The sequence below is a fragment of the Scyliorhinus canicula genome, chromosome 7, assembly GCF_902713615.1.
Source record: "Scyliorhinus canicula chromosome 7, sScyCan1.1, whole genome shotgun sequence".
In the NCBI taxonomy this organism is placed as follows: domain Eukaryota; kingdom Metazoa; phylum Chordata; class Chondrichthyes; order Carcharhiniformes; family Scyliorhinidae; genus Scyliorhinus; species Scyliorhinus canicula.
Window position 1 is genome coordinate 6,892,868 of NC_052152.1, and position 17,509 is coordinate 6,910,376.

A 17,509-nucleotide genomic window follows, 5' to 3' on the forward strand; every position below is an offset into this window, starting at 1 on the left:
TCAATGACTGCCAAAAATACACTGCTGAGCGTAAAACACTGCACGCAGCTAGCTCTGCAGAAACACTTCTTTTGTTACAAATACTGTTTTCACCATTTGGAGCCATGACAGAAATTCTCATACATAATCGCGCGTCCCGGTCAGGTTATCTGTCAGCTAAATCAGATCTGTGGATTCATTTATTGGGCATTAAGCTCAGGGGGATAAGGCAGGCAGCTTGCAAAGAGGCATCAGATCTCCACAGGAGTCGGCGAGTAATCATTCACAATTAGTTTAGGAAAAGGTTCTGAGTGCGCTGGCTGGCATTTGAACCGGCTCTCTTTGTTTTCCGAAGCTATCTCCGTGTTAACCCAGGTGAACGCAAGAGGAGGAGAACGGTTGGCTCCAGGATCTGACCCGAAACTCAAAGGAAATTGCGACTGATCTAAATGTTCACTCTGTTTATCCGCCATGTTCTTCGATATCACTACCCCCCCCCCCCCCCCCAACAACCGCATGAAAAAAAATTTAGATCAATCTTCGTTTTGAAAACCACAGTTAAACTCCGGCAGTCACGGTCTTTTGAGGGCTCGAGACAGTTGCAGAATTTTATTAGCCTTTCTGCGAAGGCAGCGATTTCTAATTTCACTCATGGAAAGGCTTTAGCTCGCATTTTACGGTCGTGCCTCCTCGGTCTGGACTGTACCAAAATACAGGTAGGATTTCCCTTCCCTCGAGAGGTGCCTGAAAGGGCAGGTGAGGCCTTGATTTAATGTCTGATCTGAAAGGCGGCACCTTACCTTGTATTTACAATACGGAAACAGGCCGTTCGGCCCAACGGATCCATGCTGATACACATGCTTCAATGAAGCTTCCTCCCACCCACCATCATCTCGTCCCATTAGCATATCCTCCTGTTTGTTCTCTTCCTCATCTGCTTATTTGTATTCCCTTAGTTACACCCATATCGTTAACCTCGACCATTCCCTGTGGTGGTAGGTTCCACATTCCCAAAACTCTCGAGCTGAAGATGTGGAGCTCGAGCTGGATATGTCACCACTGGCAGTATAACACTCCCTCCGTCCTATTGAAGTAGGAGAACAAGGCTCGAGGGGCTGAATAGCCTCCAGCTATCCCTGTGAGATCCCTCACTAATGCATTTACAAAGCAGCTCTCCATTTCATTCTGAATGGCCTCCTTTAGCATAGCCTTGCTGTAGGTCTGGGTGTGTCCTCTTGCACTGTTCTTGATTTACAAGGTGCCACTCCCACCTCACCACAGACTCTGACCTGTCCTATACCTCCCCCGCAGGGAGAGGCAGGCATCACTGCTTTACAGACTGGAAGCATGACGTTTCAAACACCGAATCCCAAACTTTTTAAAAATAAATTTAGAGTACCCAATTATTTTTTCCAATTAAGGGGCAATTTAGCGTGGCCAATCCACCTAACCTGCACATTTTTGGGTTGTGGGGGCGAAACCCACGCAGACACGGGGAGAATGTGCAAACTCCACACGGACAGTGACCCAGAGCCGGGATCGAACCTGGGACCTCAGCGCTGTGAGGCGATTGTGCTAACCACTAGGCCACCATGCTGCCCTACTGAATCCCAAACTTAAAGCTCGGTTTAGTTGAAAGAAGCAGAATCGTTGACCCACGGGAGGCGTCACTCTGTAGCGTGACCTATCGGTGTGGTCCGTTTTGCCTCCCAAAATCACCAGCCTTCCTCCCCCCTGCCCTCCCCATCCAACCCCATCTTCCCCTAACCGGGTGACAGATCCCCCCCCCCCCCCCACCTCTCCCCTCCCCGGATGACGGGAGGAGTGCGGAAGGTGACAGGAGCATGCGGGGAATGCAAGCCGTTTGTTATCTCATTTCATCACGACGGCATGCAAGAGGCAAACGGTCAGTACCTGCCGGAGTGAAGGTGAAAGACTGAACTGCAATAAAGAACAAAAAGAAGACAGAGAAAGATCGTGAGTCACAAACAAAAAAAAAGAAGAAGCAACCAATCTCTCGGCACAAACTTCTGCAGGCACCCTGTCATTGGTGGCTGGTTCCCAACGCTGGACCAGTCATTAGCAAGTCACAGGAAAAGGAAAACAAACAAAAGCAATCAGAAGTGAAAGTGAGGGAGTCTGTAGTTCACAAAGTCCGAGTGAAAAGTAAGTTGAGAGACAGAGGAGGTGAGGGTAAGCACCGTGAGATCAGTTCAGTGAGCCAGTCTGGTGGACTTCTCATTCTGGGAGAACCTCAATGAAGTCGGTACCACTCTGGAGCAGTGAACCAAGGCGTTCCTTCTCAATATTCTCACTTCTTTTATCCCAAAGCCAACTCAAAATGCCAAATCTGCAGCAGGCTTCACCTACTAATGTCACAGTGACTGTGGTGAATAAGACCCTAATACCCACCTCATTCCAAAGGGAGTCCATAGACTCTAGATCTGAAATAAGGAGGTCTGCTTTCCAAATGTGATCAGACTCCCCATTTGCCTGGATGAGTGCAACTCCAACAATACTCAAGAAGCTCAACACCATCGGTGACAAAGCAGCCCCGCTTGATAAGCACCCCACTCACCACCTTTAACATCCACTGCCCCCACCACCGAGGCACATTCGCAGCCGTGTGTACTGCCGACAGGATGCACTGCAGCGACTCCCCAAGGCACCTTCCAAACCCACAACCTCTACCACCTGGAAAGACAAGGGCAGCAGATACATGGGAGCACCCGCAGGTTCCCCTCACACCATCCTGACTTACACAGATATCGCCGTTCCTTCACTGCCACTGAATCCAAATCCGGGAACTCCCTCCCTCACAGCACTTTTTTCCTTGATCAACTTTCTCACCTGCTGCTCTACGCTTCCCTCCTGTGGACACTCACTTTCGATAGGTTACAGGTCCAGAGGTTCTGGCAGCTCGCTTCAGATCCTCTCCCCACCCAACAGAATCCCTGCACCCACAAACCCCACCACCCCCACCCCAGCATCCACCAGCACAGCCCAGAACCTCCACTAAAGACCACTCTTCATGAGGGAGCCAAGGGTTTAGTAGCCCACTTCACCACAGAGCTTGGAATCCGATCCTGCCCGCAGATGATATCGGCACTCGGCATTTACCAGACCAACGATGATCGGGTGCAGGAAACCGGGCCGATTTCCCTCTCCCTCAACCCTATCCTCGGGTTCCTCAAACTGGCTGTAACCCTGTAATGGAGGCCCAACTGTCAACACAACCCAGCTTCGGGATCAACCTATTCGATGACACCAGGAACTTGCTGATCTTCTAACCTGGGCTGTAAGTGGTTTTATATAGTACACGTCTACATGGAGCGATGTTCCTTCTCCCCCCCCCTTCCCCCTCAAAAAAGCAATGACCAAGCTTTCCCTGGGCACCGAGAACTGCCATTTTCCCAAAGGCCGACCCTCTCCTTCCCCCCCCCCCCCCCCCCCCCCCCACCCCCCTCTCTGCTCACCTGCGTAGTTGCTGAGTCCCTTCCTCTTCTTCCTCCGCCAGTACAGCCAGATGCTGAAGCCCATCAGGATGACCCAGCAGGCTCCCCCGATGCCCGCGATGAAGGCCGGCTGCTTCACCACATCCGTGATCTGCTCCGTGATGCTGTTGTTGCTCCCAGGCCCAGTCATGAAGATGTCATCGCCACGGCCCCCTGCGGACAGTACATTCCCTTTCAGTTACCAACCATCGGGAATTTTAAAATGCAACAATTTGGAGCTGCCCCTTTATAGCCATGAGATTCCGTGAAGGGCATGTCCATGTTTTATCAAAGTTGTTCTGTCACAATGGCATGGCTGGCATGATCTTTCAGTACATGCGCCTGGGGAAAAACATTTGGAAGGATTGCTGCTGCTTGCTGATCTTCTCGCACTTTCCTTGGAGTGGAGATGCCAGCGTTGGACTGGGGTGAGCACAGTAAGGAGTCTGACAACACCAGGTTAAAGTCCAACAGGTTTCTTTCGAATCACTAGCTTTCGGAGCGCAACTCCTTCCTCAGGCGATTCACCTGAGGAAGGAGCAGTGCTCTGAAAGCTAGTGATTCGAAACAAACCTGTTGGACTTTAACCTGGTGTTGTAAGACTTCTCACTCTTTCCTTGGAGAAGAGGGTGAAGGAGCTGAACATTATTCAGGCTGATTCAGCCTATCTAACCCTGTACGGTGTCACGAGATTTCAAAATCCTTGTTATGATATGTATTTAATATAATCAGGGGAGCCGGCTGGATGTGAATATTATCCAAGCAAGTAATTGCTGTCAATGGCGAGGCAATTAAAATCAGGGATGTGCAAGGGAGCAGAATTAGAGGATCAGAGAGGTATTGGAGGATTGCAAAGCAAGGGGAGATTCTGCAATAGAGAGAGGGGGTGAGGCCATGAAGGAATCTGAACACAATCATTTGAATTTTAAAATCAAGGTGTGACTGGGATCAGGGCCAAAGATGGGCGAACGGGACCTGTTACAACACACATAGAGGCAGGCAGCAGGACGTGTAGAGGAGCCCGAGTTGACAGAGCTCACATTGAAAGGCGCAAGTCGTGTGACATCATGAGAAATGTACAGAACTGTAAGGGTTAATGTTATGTCCGAATCAACCACTAGAGGGAAGTAGATGAAGAACTATATAAAGCATTGATGCTAAGGCTTCTGGGAGAGTGTTGAGGAGAAGGCTAGGAGAAAGACTGTAGGGACGCTAGTGTGAGTGAGTCTGTTGCCCCCCCGGGTGCCAGGTTCCGTGACGTCTCGGACCGTGTTTTCAGAATCCTTAAGGGGGATGGGGAACAGTGACAAGTTGTGGTACACATCGGTACCAATGACATAGGTAAGAGAAGGGACGGGGATTTAAAACAGGAATTTAGGGAGCTAGGGTGGAAGCTGAGAGCCAGGACAGACCATGTTGTCATCTCTGGTTTGATGCCAGTGCCACGTGCTAGTGAGGTGAGGAACAGGGAGAGAGTGCAGATAAACACGTGGTTGCAGGGATGGTGTAGGAGGGAGGGTTTCAGGTACGGGATAGTTGCAGCACATTCTGGGGAAGGTGGGACCTGTACAGGCAGGATGGTTTGCACCTGAACCAGAGGGGCACCAATATCCTGGGAGGGAAATTTGCTACGGCTCTTCGGGGATGGTTTAAACTAATTTGTCAGGGGGCTGGGAAAAAGATCTGTAGTCCAGAAGCCAGTGTTGAGAGTAGTGAGGTACTGAGGAGGGTATCAAGGTTGCAGGAGTGTACCGGCAGACAGAAAGGTGGGTTGAAGTTTGTCTACTTCAATGCAAGGAGCATCCGGAATAAGGTAGGTGAACTTGGAGCGTGGATTGGTACTTGGGACTACGATGTTGTGGCCATTACGGAGACATGGTTAGAACAGGGACAGGAATGGTTGTTGGAAGTTCCGGGGTATAGCTGTTTTAGTAAATGTAGGGAAGGTGGTAAAAGAGGTGGAGGAGTAGTATTGTTAATCAAGGATAGTTTAACGGCTGCAGAAAGGCAGTTCGAAGGGGATCTGCCTACTGAGGTAATATGGGCCGAAGTTAGAAATAGGAAAGGAGCGGTCACATTGTTAGGAGTTTTCTATAGGCCCCCAAATAGTAATAGAGATGTGAAGGAAGAAATCGCAAAACAGATTATAGATAGGCGTGGAGGTCTCAGGGTAGTTGTCATGGGTGACTTTAACTTTCCAAATATTGGTTGGAACCTCTATAGGTCGAACAGTTCGGATGGGGCAGTTTTTGTACAGTGTGTGCAGGAGGGTTTCCTGACACAATATGTGGATAGGCCGACAAGAGGAAGGGCCACACTGGATTTGGTACTGGGTAATGAACCGGGCCAAGTGTTAGATTTGTGGGAGAGCACTTTGGAGATAGTGACCATAATTCGGTGTCTTTCACTATTGCAATGGAGAGGGATAGGGCCATACGGCAGGGCAAGGTTTATAATTGGGGAGGGGTAATTATGATGCGATTAGGCAAGAATTAGGGAGCATAAGATGGGAACAGAAACTGTCAGGGAAAGGCACAAATGAAAAGTGGAACTTGTTCAAGGAACAAATACTGCGTGTCCTTGATAGGTATGTCCGTCAGGCAGGGAGGAAATGGCCGTGTGAAGGAACCATGGTTCACAAAGGAGGTTGAATGTCTTGTCAAGAGGAAAAAGGAAGAGTATGTAAGGATGAGAAAACAAGGTTCAGTTGGGTCACTTGAGGGTTACAAGGTAGCAAGGAATGAGCTAACAAAAAGGGCTTAGGAGAGCTAGGAGGGGGCATGAGAAGTCCTTGGCAGGTCGGATCAGGGAAAACCCCAAAGCTTTTTACTCTTTTTTGAGAAATAAAAGAATGGCCAGGGTGAGGTTAGGGCCGGTCAAGGACAGTAGTGGGAACTTGTGCATGGAGTCAGAAGAAATAGGAGGCGTTGATTGAAAACTTTTCTTCAGTGTTCACCAAGGAGAGGGGCCATGTTTTTGAGGATGAGAGTGTGATACAGGCGGGTAGGTTGGAGGAGGTAGATGTTCTGAGCAAGCATGTATAAGCAATTTTGAAAAACCTGAGGGTCGACAAGTCCCCTGGCCCATATGGGATATATCCAAGGATTCTTTGGGAGGCAAGGGATGAGATTGCAGAGCCTTTGGCTTTGATCTTTGGGTCCTCACTGTCCACGGGGATAGTGCCAGAGGACTGGAGAGTGGCGAATGTTGTTCCTCTGTTCAAGAAACGCAATAGGAATGACGCTGGTAATTATAGGCCAGTTAGTCTTACTTCACTGGCCGGATGTTAATGGAAAAGGTCCTGAAGGATAGGATTTATGACCATTTGGAAAGATGCAGCTTAATCCGGGATAGTCAACATGGATTCGTGAAGGGTAAGGCTTGCCTCACAAATTTCATTGAATTCTTTGAGGAGGTAACTAAGTGTGTAGATTAAGGTAGAGCAGTTGATGTCATATACATGGATTTTAGTGAGGCTTTTGATAAGTTTCCCCATGGTCGGCTCATGAAGAAAGTAAGGAGGTGTGGGATAGAGGTAAATTTTGCCAATTGGATAAGTAACTGGCTATCACATAGAAGACAGAGGGTGGTGGTGGATGGAAAATTTTCAGCCTGGAGACCAGTTACCAGCGGTGTACCACAGGGATCAGTACTGGGTCCTCTGCTATTTGTGATTTTTATCAATGACTTGGAGGAGGGGGCTGAAGGGTGGGTCAATAAATTTGCTGATGACACCAAGATTGGTAGAGTAGTGGATGAGGTGGAGGGCTGTTATTGGCTGCAAAGAGACATTGATAGGATGCAGAGCTGGGCCGAAAAATGGAGTTTAATCCTGATAAGTGTGAGGTGATTCATTTTAGTAGAAAGAATTTGAATGCGGATTACAGGGTCAACGGTAGGGTTCTGAGGAATGTGGAGGAACAGAGAGATCTTGGAGTTCATGTCCACAGATCTCTGAAGGTTGCCACTCAAGTGGATAGAGCCGTTAAAAAAGCTTATAGTGTTTTAGCGTTTATTAACAGGGGGCTTGAGTTTAAGAGCCACGGGGTTATGCTGCAACTATACATGACCCTGGTGAGACCACATTTGGAGTATTGTGTGCAGTTCTGGTCACCTCACTATAGGAAGGATGTGGAAGCATTGGAAAGGGTGCAAAGGATATTTACCAGGATGCTGCCTGGTTTGCAGGATAGGTCTTATGAGGAAATGTCGAGGGAGCTAGGGCTGTTCTCTTTGGAACAGAGGGGGATGAGAGGCGACTTAATAGAGGTTTATAAGATGATGAGGGGGATAGAGTGGACGTTCAGAGACTATTTCCTCGGGTGGATGTAGCTGTTACAAGGGGGCATAACTATAAGATGCAGGGTGGGAGATATAGGAGGGATGTCTGAGGTAGGTTCTTTACTCAGAGAGTGGTTAGGGTGTGGAATGGACTGCCTGCTGTGATAGTGGAGTCGGACACTTTAGGAACTTTCAAGCGGTTATTGGATAGGCACATGGAGCACACCAGAATGACAGGGGGTAGGATAGCTTGATCTTGGTTTCGGACAATGCTCAGCACAACATCGAGGGCCTAAGGGCCTGTTCTGTGCTGTACTGTTCTGTGTTCTATGTTAGATCATAGTTATTGTATTAGTGCAGAGATTAGTGGTAGATGAGTGTAGTTTGTATGTTTATTGTCAATTGTTTATTATATAGAAGTAAGTGGTTGAATTCAATTAAGTCGTGCAAATAAATCTTAAGCTTTGTTTAATACAAAAGCTAGTTGTGGTCTTTGTGAACACTACACCAACCATCCTAGGATCTGAACCAGAAAGAACACCACATGGTACCAGGGGTGTATTGCTAAAAAAAAAGCAATTATTTTAGATAGTAGCTTTAAGAAAATTCAGAAAAACAGTCAAGCCGCTACACTGATTGAAAAATCAGTGCAAATAATGGATCAGTACACTGTAGCCTCAGAGGAGGGAGGGTTGTTTCAAACCCAGCTTACCGATGATTATCAGCTGCGGCTCACTCGTCACACCGACACCGGCACCAGTGCTGGCAGCAACCTGGACTCGGTACTGGACGCCGGGGAGCAGTCCACCGATCACCACCGAGCGAATGGCGGCATCCACCGTCTTGTTGATGTGAAAACGGGTGGCATTGCCCAAGCACCAAATCTGTCAGCGAGAGGCGGAGAGAAAGGGAAGAGCAGAATGTCACCAAGGGAAACCAATGCAATGAGTTCCTCAGCTTGCTCAATGTCTCATTTATTAGTGGTTACGCCACTGGACCGGTAACCAACATATCAAAGTCCAGCTCCTGAGATCAAGTATGCAATGTGCACAAACAATACCACGGTGACACAGGATACACCATCACATAGCTTTGATAAACTTCCCCCTCCTTCAAACATGCTCACAGAAACATGTTTACCCATGAGGGGAAATCACAGAGACGTTTTGCTGTTACCATGTGAAATTAATTTTGCAGAGAGATTATTCATTGGGAAGTTGTGAAGACAAGCCTGTCCACTCAGTGATTGGAGGAGAAGGCAAATGCAACGTTAGCATTCATTTCGAAAGGGCTAGAATACAAGAGTCAGGATGTACTTCGAAAGGTTGTATAAGGCTCTGGTCAGACCCCATTTGGAGCATTGTGAGCAGTTTTGGGCCCCGTATCCAAGGAAGGATGTGCTGACCTTGGAATGGGTCCAGAGGAGGTTCACAAGAATGATCCCTGGCATGAAGAGTTTGTCGTATGAGGAACGGTTGAGGACTCTGGGTCTGTACTCGTTGGAGTTTAGAAGGATGAGGAGGGATTTTACCGAAACTTTCAGAATACTGCAAGGCCTGGATAGAGTGGACGTGGGGAGGATGTTTCCACTTGTAGGAGAAACTAGAACCAGACGACACAATCTCTAACTAAAGGTACGATCATTTAAAACAGAGACAAGGAGGAATTTCTTCAGCCAGAGGGTGGTGAATTTGTGCAAATCTTTGCCACAGAAGGCTGTGGAGGCCAAATAACTGAGTGTCTTTAAGACAGAGATAGATAGGTTCTTGATTAATAAGGGGATCAGGGGTTATGGGGAGAAGGCAGGAGAATGGGATGGGAAAAATATTAGCCATGATTGAATAGCAGAGCAGACGCGATGGGCCGAGTGGCCTAATTCTGCTCCTATGTCTTATGGCCTTATGCAGGGGGTGGGTGATCGGGATGGCGGGGTGAGGCAAGGGGCAGGCGGTGGGGGTTATGACAGTGAGCTCATCAACTTGCCCTGGTGACATGGCTGATTGTCCTCGATTTGATAAAGTATCTGCAATTTATCAGTGCCACAATTTGAGCATGGGTGCTTGGATTAAAAGTAACGGTTACTGCCCCAGGTTACAACCAGAAAATGGAAGCCATGTAGGTCGATTGCCACCTCATTGTGTTCAATGGAGTTGCACTGATATTCTTTGTCAGTCCTCATTAATCCCCAATTTGTTGTTTAATTAAAAAACAAATCATGCGCACAGTGGGTTAGACACTGTTATTTTTATCTGTATGCCACCTGACTGCAGACAGGGGCCGGCTGAATATGCTCCTCGCACTCAAATGCTCTCCAAATGTGCCATATTTTTTCCATTTCATTCAGCGAGGTCACAGGATTGCATCGGAAATGTATCTAACCCCGTGCTGTACCTGTCCTGGGAGTGTTTGATGGGGACAGTGTAGAGGGAGCTTTACTCTTATCTAACCCCGTGCTGTACCTGTCCTGGGAATGTTTGATGGGGACAGTGTAGAAGGAGCTTTACTCTATATCTAACCCCGTGCTGTACCCGTCCTGGGAGTGTTTGATGGGGACAGTGTAAAGGGAGCTTTACTCTGTATCGAACCCCGTGCTGTACCTGTCCTGGGAGTGTTTGATGGGGACAGTGTAGAGGGAGCTTTACTCTGTATCTAACCCCATGCTGTACCTGTCCAGGGGATGTTTGATGGGGACAGTGAAGAGGGAGCTTTACTCTGTATCGAACCCCGTGCTGTATCTGTCCTGGAAGTGTTTGATGGCGACAGTGCAGAGGGAGATTTACTCTGTATCTAACCACGTGCTGTACCTGTCCTGGGAGTGTTTGATGGGGACAGTGTGGAGGGAGCTTTACTCTGTATCTAAGCCCGTGCTGTACCTGTCCTGGGAATGTTTGATGGGGACAGTGCAGAGGGAGCTTTACTCTGCATCTAACCCTGTGCTGTACCTGTCCAGGGAGTATTTGATGGGGACAGTGAAGAGGGAGCTTTACTCTGCATCAAACCCCATGCTGTATCTGTCCTGGGAGTGTTTAATGGGGACAGTGCATAGAGAGCTTTTCTCTGTATCTAACACCGTGCTGTACCTGTCCAGGTAGGGTTTGATGGCGACAGTGTAGAGGGAGCTTTACTCTGTATCTAATGCCGTGCTATACCCGTCCTGGGGGTGTTTGATGCGGACAGTTCAGAGGGAGCTTTACTCTGTATCCAACCCCGTGCTGTACCTGTCCTGGCCTGGGAGTGTTTGATGGGGACAGTGTACAGGGAGCTTTACTCTGTATTTAACCCCATGCTGTACCTGTCCTGGGAGTGTTTGATGGGGACAGTGTGGAGGGAGCTTTACTCTGTATCTCACCCTGTACTGTACCTGTCCTGGGAGTGTTTGATGGCGAAAGTGTAGAGGGAACTTTAATCTGTATCCAACCCTGTGCTGTATCTGTCCAGGGTGTGTTTGATGGGCGGTGTAGAGGGAGCTTTACTCTGTATCTCACCCCGTGCTGTACCTGTCCTGGGAGTGTTTGATGGGGACAGTGTAGAGGGAGCTTTACTCTGTATCTAACCCCGTGCTGTACCTGTCCTGGGAGTGTTTGATGGGGACAGTGTAGAGGGAGCTTTACTCTGTATCTAACCCTGTGCTGTACCTGTCCTGGGAGTGTTTGATGGGGACAGTGTAGGGGGTGCTTTACTCTGTATCTAACCCTGTGCTGTACCTGTCCTGGGAGTGTTTGATGGGGACAGTGGAGAGGGTGCTTTACTCTGTATCTAACCCTGTGCTGTACCTGTCCTGGGAGTGTTTGATGGGGACAGTGGAGAGGGTGCTTTACTCTGTATCTAACCTCGTGCTGTACCTGTCCTGGGCGTGTTTGAAAAGGAGAATGTTTGTTTCCCCCGAACCAACTTGCCTCACCTAGCTAAGCACAATAAAATGACAAAACAGCAAACTAAAAGAAAACAGTCATTTCAGCATCTTGTGGGTGAGAAAGACTGACGATTTGCTTAATTAGCCATTGCATGGATCTCGAGCACTGCTGCTGATTAATGGAATGATCGCCCCGACTCCTTTAGAGATTGAGACACGGAGCATTAACCTGAATCCTGAAGAATGTGACCAAAATAGAAAATATTCCTGCAGCTGGAACAACCCAGTCTATTCTAAACTATCACATCTACATGGTGTGCAATGTTTTATTCAATTATGGGATGTGGGTACCTAAGCCGGCAGTTAGTGTCCATTCTTAATGGTACTTGAGGAGGTGGGGCTGAGCCACCTTCTTAAACCACTGCAGGTGGTGCCTTGGGGTTTCATTCAAGTGTTCTGCTTTTGTCCAGATGGTAATGAGCGTTTTGAGTGTTGTTGGAGCTACATTTGTCCAGGCAAGTGGCAAATATTCCATCACACTCCTGACTTGTGCCTTGTTGATGGTGGACAGGCTTTGGAGAGTCAGGACGTGAGATCCTCGTTCAAGGGTTCCCAGCCTCTCATCTGCTCTTGTAGCCGCAGTATTTAGGTGGCTGGCCCACTTCAGTTTCTGGTCAATAGTAGCCCCCAGGGTTTTGATAATTGGGGTTTAGCAATGGTAACTCTTTTGACTGTCAAGGGGGAGATGGTTCGATTCTCTCGTATTGGAGATGGTCACTGCCACTTGTGTGGCGTGAGTGTTATTTGCCATGTGTCAGTTCAAACCTAAATGATTGTCCAGATCTTGCAGCATGAAGGCGTAGACAGTCTCCCATCTGGAATTTGTCGACCATGCTCGACTGAGGCTGTAATGAGGTCTGGGGCCTGGTGCCCCCAACAGAATCCAAACTGGGCTTTGGTATACAGGATATTGCTGAGTAAGTGCTGCTTGAAAGTCCTGTCGATTACACCTTCCGGCATTTAGCTGACGATCGAGAGTAGACTAATGGGGCCTAATTGGTTTAATTGGATTTGTCCTGCTTTTTTTTGGACAGGACATACCTGGGCAATTTGACACGCTGTTGGATAGACCTCACTGTGAACAACAGTGTACATTATAATACATCTCTGCACTGCACAATACATTCAAAACTATCCAGCCTTCACACCCGACAGTACTCAAAACAGGGTAAGAATCACATAGATTAGATTTTCTCCCCAATCTGTGTCCACTTTCCTGCTGTTAGCCAGGGCAGACACTGGTCTGTAACCATTAACTCAGTACCACCCTGGCTCAGGACAAAAATGGTGTGGACTAGGGTTTAACCTGGACCTCCTTTTAATTATTACCTCGTGATGTCTGGTGACCAATGGGAAGGGGATACAGGCTGACTATGAAGCCCTCCACAGTTGGATAGCTTTCTATCACTTACCACCTGATTTCAAGCACAAAGAATAGGTTTGAGAGGTGAGATTGGAGACTCTGGACATAAAGTTTTTTCATCGTGTCACGGAATGTCCATGTTGCTGGCAAGACCAGCGTTGTTGCTCATCCCTAATTGCCCTTGAGGGGGTGTTGGTGAGCTGCCTTCTCAAACCGCTGCAGTCCATGTTGTGTAGGTACACCCGCAGTGCTGTTAGGAAGGGAGTTCCAGGAATTCGACCCAGCCACAGTGAAGGAACAAGTTTAGAATTCAGCCTTCACTGGGGATATGAGGGGAAACTTCATGGAGGATAGTGAGAGCAACACTGCTTCTACAGCGAACTACTCACGCCAGGGACGGCTGACCTGTGGCCTACTTCCCACCGCACGTCCCCCCCCCCCATTCCTCACAGCCCCAGCCGAGCAGGGTCTGTCCCGCGGGAAGCTCACCTTGTACTCCTGGATGATGCCGTTCTGCTGCTCCAGGGGTGGTGGGTCCCAGGAGACACTGATGCTGGTGCTGTTGTGGTTCCCAACCATCATCACAGTGACAGACTGTGGGGGAGCACTGGGGGCTGCACAAGGACAGACAAGCAGAAACAGAAGGAAACCATTAATCCAAGCGGTGAACTGTACATTTTGCTTAAGCAGAGAGATTTCGCAACACCATGTTTGCCAGCTCTACCTCACCCCTCAACAGCCATTCCCCGTGGATAAGCGATACAGATGGCCGTTCCATAAAACAATATTTCGCAGCCTAGGTACTTTGATGCCTGCCTCAGCTCAAATGCTGCTAAAATGTTCATCCTTGCTTTCATCACGTTCAGACTCGACTATCCCAGTGCTCTCCAGGCCAGCCTCCCCGTCTTACACCGTCCATTAACTTCAACTCATCCAAAGCTCCGCTGTCTGCTTCCTCGCTTGCGCAATGTTCCGTTCACCCATCATCCCTGCGCCCACTGCGGCACAGTGGTTAGCACTGCTGCCTCACGGGGCCGAGGATCCGGGTTCGATCAAGGTCTCGGGTCACCGTCCGTGTGGAGTTTCCACATCCTCCCCGTGTCTGCGTGGGTTTCGCCCCCACAACCCATAAGGTGTGCAGGTTAGGTGGACTGGCCACGCTAAATTGCCCCTTAATTGGGGGAGAAAACAAGAATTGGGAACTCTGAATTTATTTTTTTAAAATTCCTGCGTCCACTGACTCACACTGGCTCTCATTCCAGCGAGGCCTCGAGTTTCACATTCTCATCCTTGACACAGCTAAATTCTCCCAGGGGCTTCACATCAGCGATTATCAAACAGAATTCGACACCGCACCGCGTGAGGAAATATCAGGGGCGGACGACCACAAGCCGGGTCAAAGAGATAAGTTGTGAGAAGACGGGGGCAAAGCAGCAACGTCACAGGACTAGAGAGGCCCAGGTTAATTTTCTGGGGACAGGGATTCAAACCCCATCATAGCAGCTGGTGGAATTTAAATTCAATGACTAAATCGGCAATGGTAAAGCCAGTCTCAGTAACGGTGACCTTGACAACCATTGTCAATTGTCGCAAAACCTTTAGGGAAGGAAATCTGCCGTCCTTACCTGGTCTGGCCTGGCCTAGATGCTGACTCTTAAATGCTCTCTGAAACGGCCCAGCAAATCACTCAGTTCGAAAGCAATTAGGGACGGACTATACTTGCTGGCCCATGAATGAATAAACTAAGAAGAGATTTAATGGAGGAGAACGAGACAGGGAGGCAGCGAGGTTTATGGAAGGAGTTCCTGAATTTGGAGCCCAGGCTGCCAGCGTGGGAATTCAGGATTGCACAAAATTCAGGATGCACAAAAGGCCGCAGTTGAACAGATATTCCGGAGGGTTGTGGGCTGCAGGAGAGGGTTGTGGGCTGCAGGAGCTGACAGAAACAGGGGGAGGTGAGGCCATGGTCCAGACAGAACGGGGGAAACAGGAGGGGTTGGGGGGAATGGAGCGGCGGGGGGGGGGGGGGGGGGGGGGTGGTGACGGGTGAATTGGACTCAGGAGAGTCTGAAGGTGGGAGGGCACAATGCACCCAGTGGTCTAAGCGCTTCACCAACACTCAATGGCGTATGGTGAGGATAAGGGCCAATGGCTCGGAAACCCCATGCCAAGAAGGAGCAGCTTGGGCTCCGATAGAGAGGATGAGCATGGGAATCCTGAACACACTGGGGGACTGGGAGGAGATAGGTAGAAGGAATAACATTTTTAAAACTTCAAGCAGGGACGTGGCGTTGCGCACCCGGCAAAACCCCGCTCGGTGAAAGAGCCGTCCCTCTCTCCAACAGAAATAATAATAATCGCTTCCTGGCACGAGTAGGCTTCAATGAAATGACTGTGAAAAGCCCCTAGTCGCCACATTCCGGCAGCTGTTGGGGGAGGCTGGTACGGGAGAAGAAAGTTGACGACTATTCAGCCAAGTGATGATTCACTCTGTATTTTGCAGGATCCGTTTCTGACGCTGCGCAGCCTCCTTCACCGTAACCTCTGCCTCCTTGCTGGCTGGGAACCAGCACTCATAAATCCTGACATTTTATTCGAAAAAAAGCAAGGATGTTTTTTGATTTGATTTGATTTGTTATTTTCACATGTATTAGTATACAGTGAAAAGTATTCTTTCTTGCATGCTATACAGACAATGCATACTGTACATAGGGAAGGAAGGAGAGACTGCAGAATATAATGTTACAGTGATAGCAAGGTGTAGAGAAAAGATCAACTTAATACGAGGTAGGTCCATTCAAAAGTCTGATGGCAGTAGGGAAGAAGCTGTTCTTGAGTCGGTTGGTACGTGACCTCAAACTTTGGTATATTTTTCCTGACGGAAGAAGGTGGAAGAGAGTATGTCGGGGTGCGTGGGGTCCTTAATTATGCTGGCTGCCTTTCCGAGGCAGCGGGAATTGTAGACAGATTCGATGGATGGGAGGCTGGTTTGCCTGATGGATTGGGCTACATTCACGACCTTTTGTAATTTCCTGCGGTCTTGGGCAGAGCAGGATCGATACCAAGCTGTGATACAACTAGAAAGAATGCTTTCTATGGTGCATCTGTAGAAGTTGGTGAGAGTTGTAGCTGACAGGCCAAATTTCCTTAGTCTGTGAAAGTAGAGTCATGGTGGGCTTTCTTCACTATGGTGTCGGCATGGGGGGGACCAGGACAGGTTGTTGGTCATCTGGACACCTAAAAACTTGAAGCTCTCGGCCTTTTCTACTTCGTTCCCATTGATGTAGACAGGGGCATGATCTCCACTACGCTTCCTGAAGTCGTTGACAATCTCCTTTATTTTGTTGACATTGAGGGAGAGATTATTGTTGTCACACCAGTTCATCGGATTTTCTATCTCATTCCTGTCTGGTTATTGTTTGAGATCTGACCCACTACTCTGATGTCATCAGCAAATTTGAAAATCGAGTTGGAGGGGAATTTGGCCACACAGTAATAGGTGTATAAAACGTATAGTAGGGGGCTGAGGACACAGCCTTGTGGGGCACCGGTGTTGAGGATGATCGTGGAGGAGGTGTTGTTGCCTATCTTTACTGATTGTGGCCTGTGGGTTAGAAAGTTCAGGATCCAGTCGCAGAGGGAGGAGCCGAGGCCAAGGCCACAGAGTTTGGAGATGAGTTTCCTAGGAATGATGGTGTTGAAGGCTGAGCTGTAGTCGATAAATAGGAGTCTGACATAGGTGTCTTTGTTATCTAGGTGTTCCAGGGTAGAATGCAGTTGGCTCCCTTCACTCAGTTCCTGTGAGGGTTTACTGATGAATTTGTCCGTGTGGATTTCGAGGACATGGAGATGTCTTTGTGGGAGATGCCGAGAGAGGGAGTGGGGCTGTGGCGGAAGGCGAAGGAGGTAGATAGAGGGTTAAATTGTGGCAACAGTGCTTAATGTCCTAATGAACAATAACATTCGGTACAGGTTTCATTTCATGCCCTGTGCTGCAAAGTACTCTTAATGGGATTCTGTGGAAAGCATCAATAAAAGACTGGATTGATTACTGACAGACTGAGCTTCAAGGGTGTTGAACAGGGTCACTCGCGTTTTGTGATGGGGGAGGGGAGGAAATTAAATTACTTCATTCCCCAGGAGTTGAGTGTTTTTTTATTTGAGTTTGGGGGCCATTGCGTTGCCAACTCTAATGTTACACATCACCCACAGTGTGTTGTTTTGTTTTTCAAATTGAACGCAGATCATCGAGTTAGGTGGCACAGCAAATAGCAGAGAAGGGAATCAACTGTACGTTGCAAAAGAGGAGCTGGGAGATGAAGTGAGATGGGGAAAACTGTGGTCGGCATGAGGGAGGACAAGATCCCACACTCTGGATGTGCAAAATGTAGCCCAGAATATTTTCCAAACGGTCAACAGTTGTGGACCGTGTACAGGGATCGCTGAGTGCTACAGGGCATATGCAGAAAAATCATTTCA

General features: G+C 48.5%; 1 protein-coding gene across 18 annotated transcripts in view; it reads right to left on the reverse strand.

The window, feature by feature from the left end:
* robo2 (roundabout, axon guidance receptor, homolog 2 (Drosophila)) overlaps window positions 1–17,509 on the reverse strand; it is a 1,648,725-nt gene that overhangs the window by 78,743 nt on the left and 1,552,473 nt on the right. For 10 of the 18 annotated variants that reach the window (XM_038801330.1, XM_038801331.1, XM_038801324.1 and 7 more), the window contains 4 exons: window positions 13,520–13,644; window positions 8,467–8,638; window positions 3,456–3,647; window positions 1,894–1,920 (listed from right to left, as the gene is read on the reverse strand). In XM_038801330.1, the coding sequence (XP_038657258.1) occupies window positions 1,894–1,920; window positions 3,456–3,647; window positions 8,467–8,638; window positions 13,520–13,644 (516 nt within the window). The remainder of the gene's footprint in view (window positions 1–1,893; window positions 1,921–3,455; window positions 3,648–8,466; window positions 8,639–13,519; window positions 13,645–17,509) is intronic. The other 8 variants (XM_038801326.1, XM_038801327.1, XM_038801333.1 and 5 more) reach the window with 1 other exon arrangement.